Source organism: Camelus dromedarius, chromosome 27, assembly GCF_036321535.1.
Source record: "Camelus dromedarius isolate mCamDro1 chromosome 27, mCamDro1.pat, whole genome shotgun sequence".
NCBI classification, from domain to species: Eukaryota; Metazoa; Chordata; class Mammalia; order Artiodactyla; family Camelidae; genus Camelus; species Camelus dromedarius.
Window position 1 is genome coordinate 26,037,393 of NC_087462.1, and position 26,153 is coordinate 26,063,545.

Here is a 26,153-nt window from a genome sequence, read left to right on the forward strand (position 1 = left end):
GCTCTTCTGTAGCGCCAGCGCTGAGATCGGGAGGCGGCAAGAGGCCAGGAGGGAAGTGAGCGGTGTCGGAAGGCGATAAGCCAGATGAAGAAGGGACTCGTTAAGTTAGCGAGATGGGTGGGCTTCACCACCCATCAGAGGGAGCCCAGGGATCGTGAGAACCCCGTGCCTGGGTATTACGTCCACAGCGGTGAGCTGAAGGAGTTCCACAGAGCCGCGTATTTAGGTTACAGGCATAAAGTGCAGGAGTTGCTGTCACGCAAGAAAAATGTCGTAGACAGCAGAGACAGGAGGAACAGGTAACAGGGGCGGGGCGGGGCGGGGCGGGGCCTGGGAGGAGCCGCCAACTATGGTTGTAAGACGTGAATTTTAAATTGCCTTCCCACGGCAGAGATGTTGAAGTGTGAGACAGTGAGCGTGTTAGAATCATTGAAGTACAGTGTTCTCTCTCGTCCTTGCAGCCACAAAGCAGATAGACTATCATTTTACTTAATTGAAATGTTGTCTTTGGAAAAGAGTAACGGTAACAATAATAATATTACCTAACAATTACTGAGCTGTTAGTTTGTGCAAGGAACTGCCAGACACTTTGCATAGCTTTTCATTTAAGCATCACAGTGGCGTCCTGTAAGATAACTACTACTACTTCATGCCCATTTTGTTGATGAGGAAATTGAGGCAAGGCAGAGGGGAGGCCCAGGGGAGGGCAGGCCCAGGAAAAGGCAGGACCAGGTGAGCGCGGGAACAGGAGAGGGCAGGCCCAGGAGAGGGCCGGCCCAGGAGAAGTCCTATTCAACTTCCAGGAGATGACGTTGAGAGGAAACGGGTATTTGAGTCTGGAATACAGGAGGGAGGTCTGGATTGGAAATAGCAGGTTGGAAGGTTTCAACCTGTAGAGAATACATAAAGCCCTAAGGCTGATGGGGGCGGCAGCAGAAAGTGGGAGAGGCCAGGAGACTGAGCCTCAGGGGTGCTGTGTGCCAGCATTCAGGGGCTGGGGCTGAGAAGACCGGCCAGGGCCGTGGGAGGAAACCAGAGCAGCCTGAGAGCCGGGAAGCCCCGTGAGGAAAGGGCTTGAGGAAGTCGGGGAGAGCAGCGGTGGGAAGCGTGGCTGCCGGGCCGTGCGAGGAGAGGACTGAGAGCTCCCCGTGGAGTCAGCGCCTGGTGGGTGGTGGGGGACCCTGTCGTGAGCAGTTGCAGTGAGTGGACACGCTTGCTTGGACGGAAGAGGAGAGGAATCGGAGGAAGCGAATGGGAAGAGCTCCTTTGCAGGGGCAGGAGGCGTGTGTGCCGGAGAGCAGAGAGATGGGGCCGCAGCTGGAGGGTGAACGCACCTTTCTTTTTTAAGATGAGGGAAATGACAGTGTACGCTAATAGAGAAGATAGGTTAAAAGGGTGAGTTAGTAACGCCACATTCACTTAGGCCGGGGGAGTTGCAGGTGTGGGCCCAGAAGTGCCCCTGAGAGAGTCAGCTTCAAAACACTTTGCCAGGTCCAGTCCACTCAAGACCAGCTCCCAGGAGTGTCAGCCACTTAGGAACTCTACCGCCCCCTGCAGTTTTGATCCTGGCAGGGCCAGAAGCCATAATTAGCCAGCTGAGGGAGGAAGGATGGAGGTAGGCAGGAAGAAGAGGCCTGTCCTGCCTTCCACCCCTCCTGCAGGTCGTCAGCCAGCAGCCTGGCCTCGCTGAGTAACTGACGTGGTGTTACACGTTATCCATAGTTACGTGATTAAAACGTTCTCAAATGTTATAGCATGCTCCCAAATAGATCTTTGATTGATTAAAGATTTACTTGGTGGAAATAAAAGCAAACAGTAAAATCAAGCGAGGAAAGCACGTAAACGTAAGGCTGAGCCACAGAGCAGGGTCAGCAGACATGCGGAAACCCGTTTTCATTTCACCTGGAGAGCGTGTATTGGTCTCTCAAGTTTGTGCTTAATGATACGTATTGCCACAGTCTCTGAAACCGTGAAAGCCGCTTTCTGCTGTTTGCATCCGCTGAATTCCCTGGAGACTGGCTGGGGCCCAGAGGGATGTGGAAGGGAATGAACTGAGGGATAAGGCGATGTAGAGATTCTTGGTGGGGAGCTCTGTGCGGGACTAGGCCTTCAGCATCCTGTGGTTCCACCCCACTGTAACCACAGTTGCATACAAACGTGACTTTGCCAGGGGCAGGCCTCACTTCAGGAAATGTCCTGAAACACTTAGCCACCTAGCCACCAGCATTTGAAGGGAACCCAAGATGGCCCACAAGCAACTGCAGAGATTTGAAACGCCTTAGGCTCCCATGTGCTCACTGGGCACACTGGGCCTCCGGGCCTCTGTGTGCACTCACAGGGACACCGGCTCTGGAGGGACAGTTGAGGGACAGTTGAGGGTCCGAGCTGTTGCTAGGCTACGACTGTTCCGAACCAAACATTCCGCGCCGCTGCTGAGCTTCGCAGCCAAGGTGTGGCAGCGAGACCTCTGTGGCTCTTCTGTAGCGCCAGCGCTGAGATCGGGAGGCGGCAAGAGGCCAGGAGGGAAGTGAGCGGTGTCGGAAGGCGATAAGCCAGATGAAGAAGGGACTCGTTAAGTTAGCGAGATGGGTGGGCTTCACCACCCATCAGAGGGAGCCCAGGGATCGTGAGAACCCCGTGCCTGGGTATTACGTCCACAGCGGTGAGCTGAAGGAGTTCCACAGAGCCGCGTATTTAGGTTACAGGCATAAAGTGCAGGAGTTGCTGTCACGCAAGAAAAATGTCGTAGACAGCAGAGACAGGAGGAACAGGTAACAGGGGCGGGGCGGGGCGGGGCGGGGCCTGGGAGGAGCCGCCAACTATGGTTGTAAGACGTGAATTTTAAATTGCCTTCCCACGGCAGAGATGTTGAAGTGTGAGACAGTGAGCGTGTTAGAATCATTGAAGTACAGTGTTCTCTCTCGTCCTTGCAGCCACAAAGCAGATAGACTATCATTTTACTTAATTGAAATGTTGTCTTTGGAAAAGAGTAACGGTAACAATAATAATATTACCTAACAATTACTGAGCTGTTAGTTTGTGCAAGGAACTGCCAGACACTTTGCATAGCTTTTCATTTAAGCATCACAGTGGCGTCCTGTAAGATAACTACTACTACTTCATGCCCATTTTGTTGATGAGGAAATTGAGGCAAGGCAGAGGGGAGGCCCAGGGGAGGGCAGGCCCAGGAAAAGGCAGGACCAGGTGAGCGCGGGAACAGGAGAGGGCAGGCCCAGGAGAGGGCCGGCCCAGGAGAAGTCCTATTCAACTTCCAGGAGATGACGTTGAGAGGAAACGGGTATTTGAGTCTGGAATACAGGAGGGAGGTCTGGATTGGAAATAGCAGGTTGGAAGGTTTCAACCTGTAGAGAATACATAAAGCCCTAAGGCTGATGGGGGCGGCAGCAGAAAGTGGGAGAGGCCAGGAGACTGAGCCTCAGGGGTGCTGTGTGCCAGCATTCAGGGGCTGGGGCTGAGAAGACCGGCCAGGGCCGTGGGAGGAAACCAGAGCAGCCTGAGAGCCGGGAAGCCCCGTGAGGAAAGGGCTTGAGGAAGTCGGGGAGAGCAGCGGTGGGAAGCGTGGCTGCCGGGCCGTGCGAGGAGAGGACTGAGAGCTCCCCGTGGAGTCAGCGCCTGGTGGGTGGTGGGGGACCCTGTCGTGAGCAGTTGCAGTGAGTGGACACGCTTGCTTGGACGGAAGAGGAGAGGAATCGGAGGAAGCGAATGGGAAGAGCTCCTTTGCAGGGGCAGGAGGCGTGTGTGCCGGAGAGCAGAGAGATGGGGCCGCAGCTGGAGGGTGAACGCACCTTTCTTTTTTAAGATGAGGGAAATGACAGTGTACGCTAATAGAGAAGATAGGTTAAAAGGGTGAGTTAGTAACGCCACATTCACTTAGGCCGGGGGAGTTGCAGGTGTGGGCCCAGAAGTGCCCCTGAGAGAGTCAGCTTCAAAACACTTTGCCAGGTCCAGTCCACTCAAGACCAGCTCCCAGGAGTGTCAGCCACTTAGGAACTCTACCGCCCCCTGCAGTTTTGATCCTGGCAGGGCCAGAAGCCATAATTAGCCAGCTGAGGGAGGAAGGATGGAGGTAGGCAGGAAGAAGAGGCCTGTCCTGCCTTCCACCCCTCCTGCAGGTCGTCAGCCAGCAGCCTGGCCTCGCTGAGTAACTGACGTGGTGTTACACGTTATCCATAGTTACGTGATTAAAACGTTCTCAAATGTTATAGCATGCTCCCAAATAGATCTTTGATTGATTAAAGATTTACTTGGTGGAAATAAAAGCAAACAGTAAAATCAAGCGAGGAAAGCACGTAAACGTAAGGCTGAGCCACAGAGCAGGGTCAGCAGACATGCGGAAACCCGTTTTCATTTCACCTGGAGAGCGTGTATTGGTCTCTCAAGTTTGTGCTTAATGATACGTATTGCCACAGTCTCTGAAACCGTGAAAGCCGCTTTCTGCTGTTTGCATCCGCTGAATTCCCTGGAGACTGGCTGGGGCCCAGAGGGATGTGGAAGGGAATGAACTGAGGGATAAGGCGATGTAGAGATTCTTGGTGGGGAGCTCTGTGCGGGACTAGGCCTTCAGCATCCTGTGGTTCCACCCCACTGTAACCACAGTTGCATACAAACGTGACTTTGCCAGGGGCAGGCCTCACTTCAGGAAATGTCCTGAAACACTTAGCCACCTAGCCACCAGCATTTGAAGGGAACCCAAGATGGCCCACAAGCAACTGCAGAGATTTGAAACGCCTTAGGCTCCCATGTGCTCACTGGGCACACTGGGCCTCCGGGCCTCTGTGTGCACTCACAGGGACACCGGCTCTGGAGGGACAGTTGAGGGACAGTTGAGGGTCCGAGCTGTTGCTAGGCTACGACTGTTCCGAACCAAACATTCCGCGCCGCTGCTGAGCTTCGCAGCCAAGGTGTGGCAGCGAGACCTCTGTGGCTCTTCTGTAGCGCCAGCGCTGAGATCGGGAGGCGGCAAGAGGCCAGGAGGGAAGTGAGCGGTGTCGGAAGGCGATAAGCCAGATGAAGAAGGGACTCGTTAAGTTAGCGAGATGGGTGGGCTTCACCACCCATCAGAGGGAGCCCAGGGATCGTGAGAACCCCGTGCCTGGGTATTACGTCCACAGCGGTGAGCTGAAGGAGTTCCACAGAGCCGCGTATTTAGGTTACAGGCATAAAGTGCAGGAGTTGCTGTCACGCAAGAAAAATGTCGTAGACAGCAGAGACAGGAGGAACAGGTAACAGGGGCGGGGCGGGGCGGGGCGGGGCCTGGGAGGAGCCGCCAACTATGGTTGTAAGACGTGAATTTTAAATTGCCTTCCCACGGCAGAGATGTTGAAGTGTGAGACAGTGAGCGTGTTAGAATCATTGAAGTACAGTGTTCTCTCTCGTCCTTGCAGCCACAAAGCAGATAGACTATCATTTTACTTAATTGAAATGTTGTCTTTGGAAAAGAGTAACGGTAACAATAATAATATTACCTAACAATTACTGAGCTGTTAGTTTGTGCAAGGAACTGCCAGACACTTTGCATAGCTTTTCATTTAAGCATCACAGTGGCGTCCTGTAAGATAACTACTACTACTTCATGCCCATTTTGTTGATGAGGAAATTGAGGCAAGGCAGAGGGGAGGCCCAGGGGAGGGCAGGCCCAGGAAAAGGCAGGACCAGGTGAGCGCGGGAACAGGAGAGGGCAGGCCCAGGAGAGGGCCGGCCCAGGAGAAGTCCTATTCAACTTCCAGGAGATGACGTTGAGAGGAAACGGGTATTTGAGTCTGGAATACAGGAGGGAGGTCTGGATTGGAAATAGCAGGTTGGAAGGTTTCAACCTGTAGAGAATACATAAAGCCCTAAGGCTGATGGGGGCGGCAGCAGAAAGTGGGAGAGGCCAGGAGACTGAGCCTCAGGGGTGCTGTGTGCCAGCATTCAGGGGCTGGGGCTGAGAAGACCGGCCAGGGCCGTGGGAGGAAACCAGAGCAGCCTGAGAGCCGGGAAGCCCCGTGAGGAAAGGGCTTGAGGAAGTCGGGGAGAGCAGCGGTGGGAAGCGTGGCTGCCGGGCCGTGCGAGGAGAGGACTGAGAGCTCCCCGTGGAGTCAGCGCCTGGTGGGTGGTGGGGGACCCTGTCGCGAGCAGTTGCAGTGAGTGGACACGCTTGCTTGGACGGAAGAGGAGAGGAATCGGAGGAAGCGAATGGGAAGAGCTCCTTTGCAGGGGCAGGAGGCGTGTGTGCCGGAGAGCAGAGAGATGGGGCCGCAGCTGGAGGGTGAACGCACCTTTCTTTTTTAAGATGAGGGAAATGACAGTGTACGCTAATAGAGAAGATAGGTTAAAAGGGTGAGTTAGTAACGCCACATTCACTTAGGCCGGGGGAGTTGCAGGTGTGGGCCCAGAAGTGCCCCTGAGAGAGTCAGCTTCAAAACACTTTGCCAGGTCCAGTCCACTCAAGACCAGCTCCCAGGAGTGTCAGCCACTTAGGAACTCTACCGCCCCCTGCAGTTTTGATCCTGGCAGGGCCAGAAGCCATAATTAGCCAGCTGAGGGAGGAAGGATGGAGGTAGGCAGGAAGGAGAGGCCTGTCCTGCCTTCCACCCCTCCTGCAAGTCGTCAGCCAGCAGCCTGGCCTCGCTGAGTAACTGACGTGGTGTTACACGTTATCCATAGTTACGTGATTAAAACGTTCTCAAATGTTATAGCATGCTCCCAAATAGATCTTTGATTGATTAAAGATTTACTTGGTGGAAATAAAAGCAAACAGTAAAATCAAGCGAGGAAAGCACGTAAACGTAAGGCTGAGCCACAGAGCAGGGTCAGCAGACATGCGGAAACCCGTTTTCATTTCACCTGGAGAGCGTGTATTGGTCTCTCAAGTTTGTGCTTAATGATACGTATTGCCACAGTCTCTGAAACCGTGAAAGCCGCTTTCTGCTGTTTGCATCCGCTGAATTCCCTGGAGACTGGCTGGGGCCCAGAGGGATGTGGAAGGGAATGAACTGAGGGATAAGGCGATGTAGAGATTCTTGGTGGGGAGCTCTGTGCGGGACTAGGCCTTCAGCATCCTGTGGTTCCACCCCACTGTAACCACAGTTGCATACAAACGTGACTTTGCCAGGGGCAGGCCTCACTTCAGGAAATGTCCTGAAACACTTAGCCACCTAGCACCAGCATTTGAAGGGAACCCAAGATGGCCCACAAGCAACTGCAGAGGTTTGAAACGCCTTAGGCTCCCATGTGCTCACTGGGCACACTGGGCCTCCGGGCCTCTGTGTGCACTCACAGGGACACCGGCTCTGGAGGGACAGTTGAGGGACAGTTGAGGGTCCGAGCTGTTGCTAGGCTACGACTGTTCCGAACCAAACATTCCGCGCCGCTGAGCTTCGCAGCCAAGGTGTGGCAGCGAGACCTCTGTGGCTCTTCTGTAGCGCCAGCGCTGAGATCGGGAGGCGGCAAGAGGCCAGGAGGGAAGTGAGCGGTGTCGGAAGGCGATAAGCCAGATGAAGAAGGGACTCGTTAAGTTAGCGAGATGGGTGGGCTTCACCACCCATCAGAGGGAGCCCAGGGATCGTGAGAACCCCGTGCCTGGGTATTACGTCCACAGCGGTGAGCTGAAGGAGTTCCACAGAGCCGCGTATTTAGGTTACAGGCATAAAGTGCAGGAGTTGCTGTCACGCAAGAAAAATGTCGTAGACAGCAGAGACAGGAGGAACAGGTAACAGGGGCGGGGCGGGGCGGGGCGGGGCCTGGGAGGAGCCGCCAACTATGGTTGTAAGACGTGAATTTTAAATTGCCTTCCCACGGCAGAGATGTTGAAGTGTGAGACAGTGAGCGTGTTAGAATCATTGAAGTACAGTGTTCTCTCTCGTCCTTGCAGCCACAAAGCAGATAGACTATCATTTTACTTAATTGAAATGTTGTCTTTGGAAAAGAGTAACGGTAACAATAATAATATTACCTAACAATTACTGAGCTGTTAGTTTGTGCAAGGAACTGCCAGACACTTTGCATAGCTTTTCATTTAAGCATCACAGTGGCGTCCTGTAAGATAACTACTACTACTTCATGCCCATTTTGTTGATGAGGAAATTGAGGCAAGGCAGAGGGGAGGCCCAGGGGAGGGCAGGCCCAGGAAAAGGCAGGACCAGGTGAGCGCGGGAACAGGAGAGGGCAGGCCCAGGAGAGGGCCGGCCCAGGAGAAGTCCTATTCAACTTCCAGGAGATGACGTTGAGAGGAAACGGGTATTTGAGTCTGGAATACAGGAGGGAGGTCTGGATTGGAAATAGCAGGTTGGAAGGTTTCAACCTGTAGAGAATACATAAAGCCCTAAGGCTGATGGGGGCGGCAGCAGAAAGTGGGAGAGGCCAGGAGACTGAGCCTCAGGGGTGCTGTGTGCCAGCATTCAGGGGCTGGGGCTGAGAAGACCGGCCAGGGCCGTGGGAGGAAACCAGAGCAGCCTGAGAGCCGGGAAGCCCCGTGAGGAAAGGGCTTGAGGAAGTCGGGGAGAGCAGCGGTGGGAAGCGTGGCTGCCGGGCCGTGCGAGGAGAGGACTGAGAGCTCCCCGTGGAGTCAGCGCCTGGTGGGTGGTGGGGGACCCTGTCGTGAGCAGTTGCAGTGAGTGGACACGCTTGCTTGGACGGAAGAGGAGAGGAATCGGAGGAAGCGAATGGGAAGAGCTCCTTTGCAGGGGCAGGAGGCGTGTGTGCCGGAGAGCAGAGAGATGGGGCCGCAGCTGGAGGGTGAACGCACCTTTCTTTTTTAAGATGAGGGAAATGACAGTGTACGCTAATAGAGAAGATAGGTTAAAAGGGTGAGTTAGTAACGCCACATTCACTTAGGCCGGGGGAGTTGCAGGTGTGGGCCCAGAAGTGCCCCTGAGAGAGTCAGCTTCAAAACACTTTGCCAGGTCCAGTCCACTCAAGACCAGCTCCCAGGAGTGTCAGCCACTTAGGAACTCTACCGCCCCCTGCAGTTTTGATCCTGGCAGGGCCAGAAGCCATAATTAGCCAGCTGAGGGAGGAAGGATGGAGGTAGGCAGGAAGAAGAGGCCTGTCCTGCCTTCCACCCCTCCTGCAGGTCGTCAGCCAGCAGCCTGGCCTCGCTGAGTAACTGACGTGGTGTTACACGTTATCCATAGTTACGTGATTAAAACGTTCTCAAATGTTATAGCATGCTCCCAAATAGATCTTTGATTGATTAAAGATTTACTTGGTGGAAATAAAAGCAAACAGTAAAATCAAGCGAGGAAAGCACGTAAACGTAAGGCTGAGCCACAGAGCAGGGTCAGCAGACATGCGGAAACCCGTTTTCATTTCACCTGGAGAGCGTGTATTGGTCTCTCAAGTTTGTGCTTAATGATACGTATTGCCACAGTCTCTGAAACCGTGAAAGCCGCTTTCTGCTGTTTGCATCCGCTGAATTCCCTGGAGACTGGCTGGGGCCCAGAGGGATGTGGAAGGGAATGAACTGAGGGATAAGGCGATGTAGAGATTCTTGGTGGGGAGCTCTGTGCGGGACTAGGCCTTCAGCATCCTGTGGTTCCACCCCACTGTAACCACAGTTGCATACAAACGTGACTTTGCCAGGGGCAGGCCTCACTTCAGGAAATGTCCTGAAACACTTAGCCACCTAGCCACCAGCATTTGAAGGGAACCCAAGATGGCCCACAAGCAACTGCAGAGATTTGAAACGCCTTAGGCTCCCATGTGCTCACTGGGCACACTGGGCCTCCGGGCCTCTGTGTGCACTCACAGGGACACCGGCTCTGGAGGGACAGTTGAGGGACAGTTGAGGGTCCGAGCTGTTGCTAGGCTACGACTGTTCCGAACCAAACATTCCGCGCCGCTGCTGAGCTTCGCAGCCAAGGTGTGGCAGCGAGACCTCTGTGGCTCTTCTGTAGCGCCAGCGCTGAGATCGGGAGGCGGCAAGAGGCCAGGAGGGAAGTGAGCGGTGTCGGAAGGCGATAAGCCAGATGAAGAAGGGACTCGTTAAGTTAGCGAGATGGGTGGGCTTCACCACCCATCAGAGGGAGCCCAGGGATCGTGAGAACCCCGTGCCTGGGTATTACGTCCACAGCGGTGAGCTGAAGGAGTTCCACAGAGCCGCGTATTTAGGTTACAGGCATAAAGTGCAGGAGTTGCTGTCACGCAAGAAAAATGTCGTAGACAGCAGAGACAGGAGGAACAGGTAACAGGGGCGGGGCGGGGCGGGGCCTGGGAGGAGCCGCCAACTATGGTTGTAAGACGTGAATTTTAAATTGCCTTCCCACGGCAGAGATGTTGAAGTGTGAGACAGTGAGCGTGTTAGAATCATTGAAGTACAGTGTTCTCTCTCGTCCTTGCAGCCACAAAGCAGATAGACTATCATTTTACTTAATTGAAATGTTGTCTTTGGAAAAGAGTAACGGTAACAATAATAATATTACCTAACAATTACTGAGCTGTTAGTTTGTGCAAGGAACTGCCAGACACTTTGCATAGCTTTTCATTTAAGCATCACAGTGGCGTCCTGTAAGATAACTACTACTACTTCATGCCCATTTTGTTGATGAGGAAATTGAGGCAAGGCAGAGGGGAGGCCCAGGGGAGGGCAGGCCCAGGAAAAGGCAGGACCAGGTGAGCGCGGGAACAGGAGAGGGCAGGCCCAGGAGAGGGCCGGCCCAGGAGAAGTCCTATTCAACTTCCAGGAGATGACGTTGAGAGGAAACGGGTATTTGAGTCTGGAATACAGGAGGGAGGTCTGGATTGGAAATAGCAGGTTGGAAGGTTTCAACCTGTAGAGAATACATAAAGCCCTAAGGCTGATGGGGGCGGCAGCAGAAAGTGGGAGAGGCCAGGAGACTGAGCCTCAGGGGTGCTGTGTGCCAGCATTCAGGGGCTGGGGCTGAGAAGACCGGCCAGGGCCGTGGGAGGAAACCAGAGCAGCCTGAGAGCCGGGAAGCCCCGTGAGGAAAGGGCTTGAGGAAGTCGGGGAGAGCAGCGGTGGGAAGCGTGGCTGCCGGGCCGTGCGAGGAGAGGACTGAGAGCTCCCCGTGGAGTCAGCGCCTGGTGGGTGGTGGGGGACCCTGTCGTGAGCAGTTGCAGTGAGTGGACACGCTTGCTTGGACGGAAGAGGAGAGGAATCGGAGGAAGCGAATGGGAAGAGCTCCTTTGCAGGGGCAGGAGGCGTGTGTGCCGGAGAGCAGAGAGATGGGGCCGCAGCTGGAGGGTGAACGCACCTTTCTTTTTTAAGATGAGGGAAATGACAGTGTACGCTAATAGAGAAGATAGGTTAAAAGGGTGAGTTAGTAACGCCACATTCACTTAGGCCGGGGGAGTTGCAGGTGTGGGCCCAGAAGTGCCCCTGAGAGAGTCAGCTTCAAAACACTTTGCCAGGTCCAGTCCACTCAAGACCAGCTCCCAGGAGTGTCAGCCACTTAGGAACTCTACCGCCCCCTGCAGTTTTGATCCTGGCAGGGCCAGAAGCCATAATTAGCCAGCTGAGGGAGGAAGGATGGAGGTAGGCAGGAAGAAGAGGCCTGTCCTGCCTTCCACCCCTCCTGCAGGTCGTCAGCCAGCAGCCTGGCCTCGCTGAGTAACTGACGTGGTGTTACACGTTATCCATAGTTACGTGATTAAAACGTTCTCAAATGTTATAGCATGCTCCCAAATAGATCTTTGATTGATTAAAGATTTACTTGGTGGAAATAAAAGCAAACAGTAAAATCAAGCGAGGAAAGCACGTAAACGTAAGGCTGAGCCACAGAGCAGGGTCAGCAGACATGCGGAAACCCGTTTTCATTTCACCTGGAGAGCGTGTATTGGTCTCTCAAGTTTGTGCTTAATGATACGTATTGCCACAGTCTCTGAAACCGTGAAAGCCGCTTTCTGCTGTTTGCATCCGCTGAATTCCCTGGAGACTGGCTGGGGCCCAGAGGGATGTGGAAGGGAATGAACTGAGGGATAAGGCGATGTAGAGATTCTTGGTGGGGAGCTCTGTGCGGGACTAGGCCTTCAGCATCCTGTGGTTCCACCCCACTGTAACCACAGTTGCATACAAACGTGACTTTGCCAGGGGCAGGCCTCACTTCAGGAAATGTCCTGAAACACTTAGCCACCTAGCCACCAGCATTTGAAGGGAACCCAAGATGGCCCACAAGCAACTGCAGAGATTTGAAACGCCTTAGGCTCCCATGTGCTCACTGGGCACACTGGGCCTCCGGGCCTCTGTGTGCACTCACAGGGACACCGGCTCTGGAGGGACAGTTGAGGGACAGTTGAGGGTCCGAGCTGTTGCTAGGCTACGACTGTTCCGAACCAAACATTCCGCGCCGCTGCTGAGCTTCGCAGCCAAGGTGTGGCAGCGAGACCTCTGTGGCTCTTCTGTAGCGCCAGCGCTGAGATCGGGAGGCGGCAAGAGGCCAGGAGGGAAGTGAGCGGTGTCGGAAGGCGATAAGCCAGATGAAGAAGGGACTCGTTAAGTTAGCGAGATGGGTGGGCTTCACCACCCATCAGAGGGAGCCCAGGGATCGTGAGAACCCCGTGCCTGGGTATTACGTCCACAGCGGTGAGCTGAAGGAGTTCCACAGAGCCGCGTATTTAGGTTACAGGCATAAAGTGCAGGAGTTGCTGTCACGCAAGAAAAATGTCGTAGACAGCAGAGACAGGAGGAACAGGTAACAGGGGCGGGGCGGGGCGGGGCCTGGGAGGAGCCGCCAACTATGGTTGTAAGACGTGAATTTTAAATTGCCTTCCCACGGCAGAGATGTTGAAGTGTGAGACAGTGAGCGTGTTAGAATCATTGAAGTACAGTGTTCTCTCTCGTCCTTGCAGCCACAAAGCAGATAGACTATCATTTTACTTAATTGAAATGTTGTCTTTGGAAAAGAGTAACGGTAACAATAATAATATTACCTAACAATTACTGAGCTGTTAGTTTGTGCAAGGAACTGCCAGACACTTTGCATAGCTTTTCATTTAAGCATCACAGTGGCGTCCTGTAAGATAACTACTACTACTTCATGCCCATTTTGTTGATGAGGAAATTGAGGCAAGGCAGAGGGGAGGCCCAGGGGAGGGCAGGCCCAGGAAAAGGCAGGACCAGGTGAGCGCGGGAACAGGAGAGGGCAGGCCCAGGAGAGGGCCGGCCCAGGAGAAGTCCTATTCAACTTCCAGGAGATGACGTTGAGAGGAAACGGGTATTTGAGTCTGGAATACAGGAGGGAGGTCTGGATTGGAAATAGCAGGTTGGAAGGTTTCAACCTGTAGAGAATACATAAAGCCCTAAGGCTGATGGGGGCGGCAGCAGAAAGTGGGAGAGGCCAGGAGACTGAGCCTCAGGGGTGCTGTGTGCCAGCATTCAGGGGCTGGGGCTGAGAAGACCGGCCAGGGCCGTGGGAGGAAACCAGAGCAGCCTGAGAGCCGGGAAGCCCCGTGAGGAAAGGGCTTGAGGAAGTCGGGGAGAGCAGCGGTGGGAAGCGTGGCTGCCGGGCCGTGCGAGGAGAGGACTGAGAGCTCCCCGTGGAGTCAGCGCCTGGTGGGTGGTGGGGGACCCTGTCGTGAGCAGTTGCAGTGAGTGGACACGCTTGCTTGGACGGAAGAGGAGAGGAATCGGAGGAAGCGAATGGGAAGAGCTCCTTTGCAGGGGCAGGAGGCGTGTGTGCCGGAGAGCAGAGAGATGGGGCCGCAGCTGGAGGGTGAACGCACCTTTCTTTTTTAAGATGAGGGAAATGACAGTGTACGCTAATAGAGAAGATAGGTTAAAAGGGTGAGTTAGTAACGCCACATTCACTTAGGCCGGGGGAGTTGCAGGTGTGGGCCCAGAAGTGCCCCTGAGAGAGTCAGCTTCAAAACACTTTGCCAGGTCCAGTCCACTCAAGACCAGCTCCCAGGAGTGTCAGCCACTTAGGAACTCTACCGCCCCCTGCAGTTTTGATCCTGGCAGGGCCAGAAGCCATAATTAGCCAGCTGAGGGAGGAAGGATGGAGGTAGGCAGGAAGAAGAGGCCTGTCCTGCCTTCCACCCCTCCTGCAGGTCGTCAGCCAGCAGCCTGGCCTCGCTGAGTAACTGACGTGGTGTTACACGTTATCCATAGTTACGTGATTAAAACGTTCTCAAATGTTATAGCATGCTCCCAAATAGATCTTTGATTGATTAAAGATTTACTTGGTGGAAATAAAAGCAAACAGTAAAATCAAGCGAGGAAAGCACGTAAACGTAAGGCTGAGCCACAGAGCAGGGTCAGCAGACATGCGGAAACCCGTTTTCATTTCACCTGGAGAGCGTGTATTGGTCTCTCAAGTTTGTGCTTAATGATACGTATTGCCACAGTCTCTGAAACCGTGAAAGCCGCTTTCTGCTGTTTGCATCCGCTGAATTCCCTGGAGACTGGCTGGGGCCCAGAGGGATGTGGAAGGGAATGAACTGAGGGATAAGGCGATGTAGAGATTCTTGGTGGGGAGCTCTGTGCGGGACTAGGCCTTCAGCATCCTGTGGTTCCACCCCACTGTAACCACAGTTGCATACAAACGTGACTTTGCCAGGGGCAGGCCTCACTTCAGGAAATGTCCTGAAACACTTAGCCACCTAGCCACCAGCATTTGAAGGGAACCCAAGATGGCCCACAAGCAACTGCAGAGATTTGAAACGCCTTAGGCTCCCATGTGCTCACTGGGCACACTGGGCCTCCGGGCCTCTGTGTGCACTCACAGGGACACCGGCTCTGGAGGGACAGTTGAGGGACAGTTGAGGGTCCGAGCTGTTGCTAGGCTACGACTGTTCCGAACCAAACATTCCGCGCCGCTGCTGAGCTTCGCAGCCAAGGTGTGGCAGCGAGACCTCTGTGGCTCTTCTGTAGCGCCAGCGCTGAGATCGGGAGGCGGCAAGAGGCCAGGAGGGAAGTGAGCGGTGTCGGAAGGCGATAAGCCAGATGAAGAAGGGACTCGTTAAGTTAGCGAGATGGGTGGGCTTCACCACCCATCAGAGGGAGCCCAGGGATCGTGAGAACCCCGTGCCTGGGTATTACGTCCACAGCGGTGAGCTGAAGGAGTTCCACAGAGCCGCGTATTTAGGTTACAGGCATAAAGTGCAGGAGTTGCTGTCACGCAAGAAAAATGTCGTAGACAGCAGAGACAGGAGGAACAGGTAACAGGGGCGGGGCGGGGCGGGGCCTGGGAGGAGCCGCCAACTATGGTTGTAAGACGTGAATTTTAAATTGCCTTCCCACGGCAGAGATGTTGAAGTGTGAGACAGTGAGCGTGTTAGAATCATTGAAGTACAGTGTTCTCTCTCGTCCTTGCAGCCACAAAGCAGATAGACTATCATTTTACTTAATTGAAATGTTGTCTTTGGAAAAGAGTAACGGTAACAATAATAATATTACCTAACAATTACTGAGCTGTTAGTTTGTGCAAGGAACTGCCAGACACTTTGCATAGCTTTTCATTTAAGCATCACAGTGGCGTCCTGTAAGATAACTACTACTACTTCATGCCCATTTTGTTGATGAGGAAATTGAGGCAAGGCAGAGGGGAGGCCCAGGGGAGGGCAGGCCCAGGAAAAGGCAGGACCAGGTGAGCGCGGGAACAGGAGAGGGCAGGCCCAGGAGAGGGCCGGCCCAGGAGAAGTCCTATTCAACTTCCAGGAGATGACGTTGAGAGGAAACGGGTATTTGAGTCTGGAATACAGGAGGGAGGTCTGGATTGGAAATAGCAGGTTGGAAGGTTTCAACCTGTAGAGAATACATAAAGCCCTAAGGCTGATGGGGGCGGCAGCAGAAAGTGGGAGAGGCCAGGAGACTGAGCCTCAGGGGTGCTGTGTGCCAGCATTCAGGGGCTGGGGCTGAGAAGACCGGCCAGGGCCGTGGGAGGAAACCAGAGCAGCCTGAGAGCCGGGAAGCCCCGTGAGGAAAGGGCTTGAGGAAGTCGGGGAGAGCAGCGGTGGGAAGCGTGGCTGCCGGGCCGTGCGAGGAGAGGACTGAGAGCTCCCCGTGGAGTCAGCGCCTGGTGGGTGGTGGGGGACCCTGTCGTGAGCAGTTGCAGTGAGTGGACACGCTTGCTTGGACGGAAGAGGAGAGGAATCGGAGGAAGCGAATGGGAAGAGCTCCTTTGCAGGGGCAGGAGGCGTGTGTGCCGGAGAGCAGAGAGATGGGGCCGCAGCTGGAGGGTGAACGCACCTTTCTTTTTTAAGATGAGGGAAATGACAGTGTACGCTAATAGAGAAGATAGGTTAAAAGGGTGAGTTAGTAACGCCACATTCACTTAGGCCGGGGGAGTTGCAGGTGTGGGCCCAGAAGTGCCCCTGAGAGAGTCAGCTTCAAAACACTTTGCCAGGTCCAGTCCACTCAAGACCAGCTCCCAGGAGTGTCAGCCACTTAGGAACTCTACCGCCCCCTGCAGTTTTGATCCTGGCAGGGCCAGAAGCCATAATTAGCCAGCTGAGGGAGGAAGGATGGAGGTAGGCAGGAAGAAGAGGCCTGTCCTGCCTTCCACCCCTCCTGCAGGTCGTCAGCCAGCAGCCTGGCCTCGCTGAGTAACTGACGTGGTGTTACACGTTATCCATAGTTACGTGATTAAAACGTTCTCAAATGTTATAGCATGCTCCCAAATAGATCTTTGATTGATTAAAGATTTACTTGGTGGAAATAAAAGCAAACAGTAAAATCAAGCGAGGAAAGCACGTAAACGTAAGGCTGAGCCACAGAGCAGGGTCAGCAGACATGCGGAAACCCGTTTTCATTTCACCTGGAGAGCGTGTATTGGTCTCTCAAGTTTGTGCTTAATGATACGTATTGCCACAGTCTCTGAAACCGTGAAAGCCGCTTTCTGCTGTTTGCATCCGCTGAATTCCCTGGAGACTGGCTGGGGCCCAGAGGGATGTGGAAGGGAATGAACTGAGGGATAAGGCGATGTAGAGATTCTTGGTGGGGAGCTCTGTGCGGGACTAGGCCTTCAGCATCCTGTGGTTCCACCCCACTGTAACCACAGTTGCATACAAACGTGACTTTGCCAGGGGCAGGCCTCACTTCAGGAAATGTCCTGAAACACTTAGCCACCTAGCCACCAGCATTTGAAGGGAACCCAAGATGGCCCACAAGCAACTGCAGAGATTTGAAACGCCTTAGGCTCCCATGTGCTCACTGGGCACACTGGGCCTCCGGGCCTCTGTGTGCACTCACAGGGACACCGGCTCTGGAGGGACAGTTGAGGGACAGTTGAGGGTCCGAGCTGTTGCTAGGCTACGACTGTTCCGAACCAAACATTCCGCGCCGCTGCTGAGCTTCGCAGCCAAGGTGTGGCAGCGAGACCTCTGTGGCTCTTCTGTAGCGCCAGCGCTGAGATCGGGAGGCGGCAAGAGGCCAGGAGGGAAGTGAGCGGTGTCGGAAGGCGATAAGCCAGATGAAGAAGGGACTCGTTAAGTTAGCGAGATGGGTGGGCTTCACCACCCATCAGAGGGAGCCCAGGGATCGTGAGAACCCCGTGCCTGGGTATTACGTCCACAGCGGTGAGCTGAAGGAGTTCCACAGAGCCGCGTATTTAGGTTACAGGCATAAAGTGCAGGAGTTGCTGTCACGCAAGAAAAATGTCGTAGACAGCAGAGACAGGAGGAACAGGTAACAGGGGCGGGGCGGGGCGGGGCCTGGGAGGAGCCGCCAACTATGGTTGTAAGACGTGAATTTTAAATTGCCTTCCCACGGCAGAGATGTTGAAGTGTGAGACAGTGAGCGTGTTAGAATCATTGAAGTACAGTGTTCTCTCTCGTCCTTGCAGCCACAAAGCAGATAGACTATCATTTTACTTAATTGAAATGTTGTCTTTGGAAAAGAGTAACGGTAACAATAATAATATTACCTAACAATTACTGAGCTGTTAGTTTGTGCAAGGAACTGCCAGACACTTTGCATAGCTTTTCATTTAAGCATCACAGTGGCGTCCTGTAAGATAACTACTACTACTTCATGCCCATTTTGTTGATGAGGAAATTGAGACACAGACAGGGTAAGTGAGAGCTAATAAGTGACTGTTAAAGTGAAAGTCAGACCCAAGTTGAGCTTCATCTCAACAGCATGCCCTTTCTATTCAGACAGGTAGTTCTTCCATTAATGTGGTGAGTAACAAGGGATAAAAAATGGTGTTCTTTCCCCATAGAAAGAACTAAGATAAGAAGACTAAGTGTTAGTTTTAAAGGTATAGGAATCGCATGCTGTTGAATGTTTAGCATTACGTGAGTAACTGTACCTTTGAACTAGTACGCTCTAATTTCCTAAAACGTCCTCTCATGTTCTCAGGACTGCCCTACACTTAGCCTGCAGCAGCGGCAAGTCATCAGTGGTGACTCTCCTCATAGAGTGGAAGTGTGATCTGAATGCTCGTGATGAGGAAGGCAAGACAGCTCTCATGAAGGTGTGTAGCAGCCAACCATGTCCACATGAGATGGATTCGATGTATTTACTTAGAATAAAAATGAATTTAATTGTTTTAAATATAACGAACTGCTGGGACTTGAGAAATGTTAACTTGGAATGCCGAGCACTTACAGTCTGTTTCTTGGCTTGATACCAACAGGCTGTAGAATGCCAGGAAGAAGTATGTGTCACTATCATGCTGAAACGCGGTGCTGACCCAAATCTTAAGGACAACTGTCAAAACACTGCTCTGCATTACGCTGTCTTGGCTGAAAATACATCAATTGCAACAAAGCTGCTCCGCTATAATGCAGATATTGAGGCGATAAACAAGGTATAGCTCAACTGACTTTATTTACAAGATATTTGAAATATAGGGTCTTTTCTAGCTACAGGTGTTTTATTTATAGTAATATGTATACTGATTACATCAGGCCCTGTTATCATGGAAACAACTCCAAAACCAAGGCCAGGGGCTAGATGTAGTGCCCACAGAAAGGGCAGAGCTCTGTCTCCCAGCTGCACTTCTACCCCAGAAGGAACAACTTCCCATTAGGAAGTGTCTGGGAGTGGGTGGTAGGCTCAGAGCCTACAGAAGGTGAAGGCTTGCGGGGAGTGAAGTGATGGCAAGGGCTGGCTGCCTGCCTGGGGATGGGTGGGAGGAGGAAGGAACCCAGTACCCAGCAGGGGGAGCTGGGTGACTGCACCTGGGCGGGGGAGGCGGCAAACCGCAGGCCCTGAGCACCCCAGGATCCCAGGTTCTAGAATCTGGACAAGTGAGGGCAGGTCATGTTTGACAGCCAGCAGGGGCATTCACTTGTGCTGGTGGCCACATGGCCCTCCATGTACACCTTCACCTTGGGGTCTTCCATGTTCAGCCTGGTGTGGCTCCCCTGCGGGGCTGTGGCTGTAGGTGGGGAGCAAGTGATGACAAAGCTGGTCCTCCTGCTTTTTCTCCTGGCTCTCCCCTGAAGATTTTGATTGAATAAATCTACTCAGGTCTGGACACAAGTGTTTAGAAATACTTCCCTGAGATTCTGATACAACCCTTGGTTAAGGACTGTTGAATGGATACGTGTAATACGTGTAAATTCACAGATCTCAAAAATAAGACATTACTGGAAGCGCAGGGGTTTGATAGATGCTGCTTCTTTCAGTGCTCTCTTTTCCAGTCGTGTTAGCCTGACTTTTATCCGTCTTTCCCTCTGTGATTGAGGAGTTTACTGACAATATTACTGGCAATATCTATTGCCTTGAAGAATAGCTCCTTTTCCCTTCTAACCGCTGATCATTCAGTGGCACTCAGACAGTCTTAGAAACTTTGTTGTGGTGAGGGATTCAATAAGTAGAGTCGGACCCTTCAAAGATTTTGCACCTTTTGTTCCCATGCAGGTCATTAGGTCAACAGGGTTTTTCTGATTGCAGTAATAGGAAATCATGAACCTTCTTTTGGTTAAAGCTGTGTGACAGACTCTTGCAATACATCTGTTAGATTCACTGAGCCCTAGCATAATCAAGATGACAGTTTTTTTAAAATTAACGTCTAGTTGATTTACAGTGTTGTGACAGTTTCTGGTGTACAGCAAAGTGATTCTATTATATATATATATATATCCAGTTATATATATGTATATTCTTATTTAGTTATATATATTCTTACTCAGTCATATATATATACATATATATATTCATATTTTTTCCATTATGGTTTATTACAGGATATTGAGTATAGTTCCTTGTAGTATATACAGTAGGACCTTGTTCATCTATTTTATATATAGTAGTTTCTTTCTGCTAGTCCAAAACTGCTAATTTATTCTTCTCCCACCCCCTTTCCCCTTTGGTAACCATCAGTTTGTTTTCTATGTCTGTGAGTCTATTTCTGTTTTATAAATAAGTTCATTTGTATCATATTTTAGAGTCCACATATCAAGTGATATCCTGTGGGATCTGTCTTTCACTTTCTGACTTACCTCACTCAGTATGATAATCTCTAGTTCCTTCCATGTTGCTGCAAATGGCATTATTCCTTTTTTATGGCTGAGTTGTTTTCCATTATATATAAGTATACCATGGAAGATGGCAGTTTTAAACATCAAGACCCATGACATTAGTAACAAATTGGAATTGTTTTAATAATTTAGTTTTGGCCGTCTTATGAACTAATTATCCACTTGATTAACAATCAGGGAGAATTAGATACAGGTAGATTGTAGTTTTAGTAGGCATTGGAAAAATTCTTGAAGTGGGCCTTATGAGTGTTAATCACAATTTTTAGTACATGTTGGGGCCAAGTGTTTTTGTGTGTAAGACATATGATTCTAAAGAAAGGCAAGGTTTTACATACAAATACTTGATTTATACCCAACTGTTTGGAAACACAGCAAACATAAAAACACAAGTGGGCTATAGACTAAACGTGGCCCTGGTTATGTTCAGTTTGCCTCCACACACTGAGTCAACATTTAAAATTTAGGAGACTTGTGCCAAAATCTGCACTTCAGAACTTCTCCTAAAGAATCAAATCTGGTCCCCCTTGAGCCCAGGCTCCTGTGCGGTCTGCCCTGCAGAGGTGGCCCCTTCTCGGTGGGGCGTGTGTTCTCCGGTTTGCTGTCCTCACCTGGGACCTTCACTTACTCGGGCCACCTATGTTGCCTCTGTAAGCATTTGAATTTACAATTCCTGTTGTATATTTTGATAAATATTTCAAGATTTTAAAAGCAGTCTATATTAATTTATAGTCCACTTCATATTTTATAATAATCCCTTAAGAGTGAGATGGAATTTTTCAAATTAGAATTTATAAGTTGGTTTAAGAAAAACTTTTTCTTTACATGCAAATAATCATATACCTATTGGAATGTCTGCAAGCTTTATGAGATTAGTCATAGTTGTAACTGGATAGGTTATGCATGTTGCAAACAGTATGGTATCTTTCTCCTCAGCGTGGCTCCTTAGAAGTGTAGTTGATTCAGTAGCTGAATGTCTCTCTCTGGAGCAGTGTTTAGAGTGTCGGGAGTAAGTAGTTGAGCAGTAAGGTAACTAGAGAATGCCTGACACATGCTGCAATAGAAGCGCAGGTTCTTGGAACCAGCAAATGTCTGAAGTGAGTTTCAGAGAGTGACTTCACAGGGAAGCTTTCGAGGAAGTCAAGGAGGAACCTTTTAAAGAGAAGGGGCACAGAGGGGCAAGGAGGAAGGGGCTACTTGTTATTTACTTTATAGTATATGTTTAAGTTCAGAGACTTAAGTTTTTAAATTCAGTTTTGAAATTTATATGTAATTTTGTACATTATCAACTATTTTTACTATTTTACAGTATAACTTCACACCATTTTTACTCGCCATCAGGGAGAACAAAGAAATGGTCAGATTTTTGATTGAGAACGGGGCAAATATACATGCAGTTGACAAGGCGGAAAGGTACAATAGTGTGTTCTCTCTCTCTCTGTCTTTTTTTTTTTAAATCTTAATTCTTAAGTAGTAACAGCCAATCAGAAAGATTAACTTAATAAGAAGAGGATTAACTTGGAATCAACACATCATCAGTTAGGTAGAAAAGCAATTATTCTGCCTGGGTGTCACAAAGAATGGTATGTAGCAGGATTCATCTTCCTTTATGATAGTGACTGATGTCATTTGCATCCTGATTTTTTTGGTCATATGATCTTACAATAGTTCAGGGATTTCATTTTAGTTTTATTAGTATGGACTCTAATTTTAATTTAACTTATGAGACAGTGTTGAATTTCTTCACTCTTTTATAATTTTTTTAACCTCTAGTTGGTATATATTTGTTTCTTAAAAGATGCATATTAAACAGAGAGGAGTTTGTTTTGTCTTTTGGATGATTCTGCTTTAAATTACTTCCTTTGAAGGATACTGATGTTATTAGGTTATCACTAAGTGAGTATCACTAAGAGTAACTATGACCAGATACTGTGGGCTCATCAGTTTTTATCCTTTTTCACTTCTAGTACATTTTGATGTTTTTCTTTTTAATTGATAATGGTAGAAGGAAGAAAAATAGCTCTAATTATTGAATAAACATTCCCTTTAAAGAAGACAATTCATTGGTGGATGATAAAGAGGAAGGAGCTGGGCTTTAGAGTCAGATGAGGTTGAATTCCCAGCTCTCCTGCTGGTCAGGTGTGTTACCTGGGGGACATGATTTATTATCAACAAATATACTTCCTGACACGTAAAGGAGGGTCGTAGTACATCCTTCAAGGGCGGTTGTGCTTAAGAAAGACCATGCGTAGACTGTTCAGGTTAGTGCCGGGCACATGCTTCTCAGCGTGGTTAACTGCAGCCGTGACTATTTTTATTGCCGTTTTTATTCATGTTACTGTTTTCGGCCTGCAAACAGCTTCTCCTTACCTGACCTCTAGCTGATTTTAAAGTATTATATTTTAGACTAGGGAAGAAAAGGGGAATCCTTTATTTAAATCTTTACCTGCTGCAGATAAGTGACCTCAGCATCCTTTCTTGTCCATCAGAGGACTTGAATTTAGCCACTTCTACTGTGTGCTACCCAAGTAGGACAGGAGGCTTCTTTTTTGTCCCTCCGTTTTGGCCTTGGAGGTGATTTGCAAAGATGAGCACTCGAGCATGTAAATGGTCAGTTCTCCAGGGGTGGGCAGGATATTAACTTGGTAAAACAGATCAGATTAACTGTTTAAGTTAAGCTAACTAAGTTCCTAAGGGTGAAGCTGTCTCTTTTTAGATCAGCGCTCATGCTTGCTGTGTTTCATGACTCACCGGACATAGTCAGGCTGCTTCTTCAGAAGCGTGTTAATGCCGATTCTCGAGATTTACACGGAATGTCTGCTGAAAGATATGCTTGTCGTAATGGTTTTAAACAGTAAGTGTTTACATTAAAATGCCAGTTATCTCTAAACTGAGGTTGAAAATGACCTAACTGTTCCTTGTTACGTGACAGGTGAGAGTTCCTAGTTGGGAGCAGGCACTTTGGGGATGGCAGTGAGACCCTCCCCATCACCAGCTGGAAACCAGCAAAAGGCCAGACTAGTGAGATGGAGCAGTGGGCACAGGGTTCTTTATCTCAGGGTTTGTAAGACCTTTATCCTTAGGGTCCTACTGGTCTCCATTTCATCCCAGTGTAACCCCTATGCATGGGGTACAAATAATGTCACATATCTGATTTTTCTAACTAGTTATTTGGGTCTTGAAATGTTTAGTAGAGCAGAAAATCCTGTATTTTCCTTTGGGGACTTTCTTCTATAATCTTCCTCTTGAATTTTCCAAGAACCGAAGGGATTCCCTAAGAGCACAGTGACAATCCTCTCCCACAAGGCATTGGGGCAGGGCGAGGGCATTCTAATCGTTCTCTTGTTTCCCTTGATTCTGTTGCTGCAGTGTTGGTACTAAAACTGGTTTTAACAGGATCTCCTCGGCAGCTGGGTCTGGGGTCTGGATGTTGCTCTCTAAAGACCTTTAATAAAATTGTAAGAGAAGAAAAGGAAAAAGAAACTGGTCCTGCAGTCGGGTCATGACTGACCTCTGCTCCCGGGATGCCTGTGCTGATCCAGTTTCTGCGGTCTTCGTGGCGATGGACACGTAAACTTCAGCGTGACAGCTTGTTTAGTTCTCATACATATGCTTGTATGAGGTCATATATTTATAAATAAATGTAGCTACAAGTTATATAGTAGCTGAGGTGCCCTGAATTATAAAGCACGAAGGACAGCTAATCACTGTAATTTGTAACATTTTCTGAAAACTGCCGCATTTAAATGTTACACCTATGAAAAAAACACACATTGGGTTTTATTTGGGATTCTCAAATAGTTCCAGCATTAAAGTTCAAGAACAAATTATTCCATTCTTCCTCTATTTCTCTGAGCATCTGGGGGATACATTATCTCACTAAATCTTCATAATACTCTTATGAGTATTAATAACTAACTGCCTGACAGTAAGATCCCAGTTTTATAAAGGAAGCTTTGAGCTGAAGAGAAGCACTTTTTCCAGGAACAAATAGCTGTTGGTTATAGAGCTGGGACTTCTGAGTTCGAGATACTTTCCGTATGTCAGGCTTGCTCTAGTTAACTTACTGAGCTGTACTGCCCTCAGTTTATGACTACTTCACCTTACCTTTTTTTCCTTTTTAACTATACATCCTAAATTTAAAAGTGTAGATTGTACAAATTTGAAGTATATGGGACAATTGAAGTTTTGATATTACCTCTGATACTGTCTGAAATGATCTAAGAATTTAATATACTTGGCAATTGTTTTTCATATTAGTATTCAAGTAGTAATATTTATTTATCACATTTTTTATACATAGCCTTTACCAACTGATTGTCGACTACAGAGACGGAAAGATACCAACTACTCCCCCTCAAAACAGCGACCTAGGACAGAGTTCTGGTAATAAGTTACTCTTGTTGGGCCCACCATAGATACGGAAGTAAGAGTGAGGAAGTTTTGATAATGAAAGAGCAGTGAAAAAAGCCAGTGTGTAAATTTCATGTGTGTTTTTATTTTTTTCATTAATTTTTTCTTAATGGCTAGTATTCAGAATTACTTAAGAAGTTAATTGTAGGTAATTAAAATCTGAGACAGTATTGTCTGAAAAGAAATTCATTTATTTAATCATGGCCCCTGAAATCCCATATCTTTGTGTAAATAAGAAAAATAGGTTTTTAACTTTGTTGTACGTTTCCTGTAACATTATAACAAGTTGGCCTTGTTACAGAACTGGATCTTTAATTTTTACAGCAAATGGATCACAGCAGGTAAATGAATGCTAGTTATTGAATAGTGATTAGCCTCACTAAAAAGTGATTGTCTTTAAAACTGGGAGCTCAGCAATACCTTCCTGGTGCTGTAAACAAATGGCCAACAATTAGAGCTGCACAGCTGGGCCAGTGTGCAGCATACTAATAAGAGATTGTTTTTTAAAGATACCTAGTGATAGGGCAGAAGTCAGAAAAGCAGTGCCTTGTTGAGAAGCACTGGTTACTTTTCACATCATTACACCACCAAGGTCTCTCTCTCTCACCAATTTCATTCCTCAGAAGTGCAAACAGAATGAGATATGTTGACTTCATGAGTCAGATGTTTTCTTCTTTTTGGGGGATACTTGTCATGAAACTGTATTTTGTTAGAACAAGATTTTCTATTGCCATTAGTTAAAGGATTGTTATATACATACTCAAATAGCACAACTCAGGACTCAACAAATTGTAAAAAAGAGCACAGAAGTGCTTCACATAAAAAAAAAAAAAAAAAAAAAAAAAGACTGTGTTGCCTAGATGTGACCCCTAGCGTGCTGTTCAGTATGAACTGTATGAGGGCACCTTTAACTTTGTAGACCTTGATCAAGCAAAGAACTTCTGCTGTAAGAAATACAAAGATGGAAAAGAAAGAGTTTTGGTCTTCAAGGTGCTCATAACACAGTAGAGTTGTCCAATGGTTAATGCCTGTATATTTTTTAAACAGGATTTTCAAAGAAAACATTCTTATCTGTTAATTCACCCACTCAACAGATGACTATCAAGTGTCTTTTAGGTACTAAGCACCACTCTGACGTTGCAGAATGCAAACAGATCAAAAGCACAGCTCCTGGCCTCCGGGAGCTTGTTACTGTCATCCTCATTTTTATGATTTACTCTACTTTATTCTGTGCTTACTGTGTCCCAGAGCCCATGAGGACTTTGTAACTGTCTTTACGTATTTTTTATTGGTATTTGATATGTACCAAATACTTTTAAGTCGATGTTGAGGAAAGAAGTTTTTTAAAAGTGGGT

General features: G+C 49.3%; 1 protein-coding gene across 9 annotated transcripts in view; it reads left to right on the forward strand.

Moving 5' to 3' along the window:
• The window catches only part of LOC116150816 (ankyrin repeat domain-containing protein 26), an 88,511-nt gene that overhangs the window by 15,250 nt on the left and 47,108 nt on the right, over positions 1 to 26,153 (forward strand). For 7 of the 9 annotated variants that reach the window (XR_010378138.1, XM_064480193.1, XM_064480188.1 and 4 more), the window contains exons 4-8: positions 18,260 to 18,374; positions 18,537 to 18,710; positions 21,695 to 21,798; positions 23,102 to 23,239; positions 24,689 to 24,771. Coding sequence is in view for 8 of the 9 variants with exons in the window: in XM_064480193.1 (XP_064336263.1) it covers positions 18,260 to 18,374; positions 18,537 to 18,710; positions 21,695 to 21,798; positions 23,102 to 23,239; positions 24,689 to 24,771 (614 nt within the window). In the remaining variant the exon portion in view is untranslated. Of the gene's footprint in view, positions 1 to 18,259; positions 18,375 to 18,536; positions 18,711 to 21,694; positions 21,799 to 23,099; positions 23,240 to 23,754; positions 23,956 to 24,688; positions 24,772 to 26,153 lie in introns of those variants that run through there. The other 2 variants (XM_064480191.1, XM_064480192.1) reach the window with 2 other exon arrangements.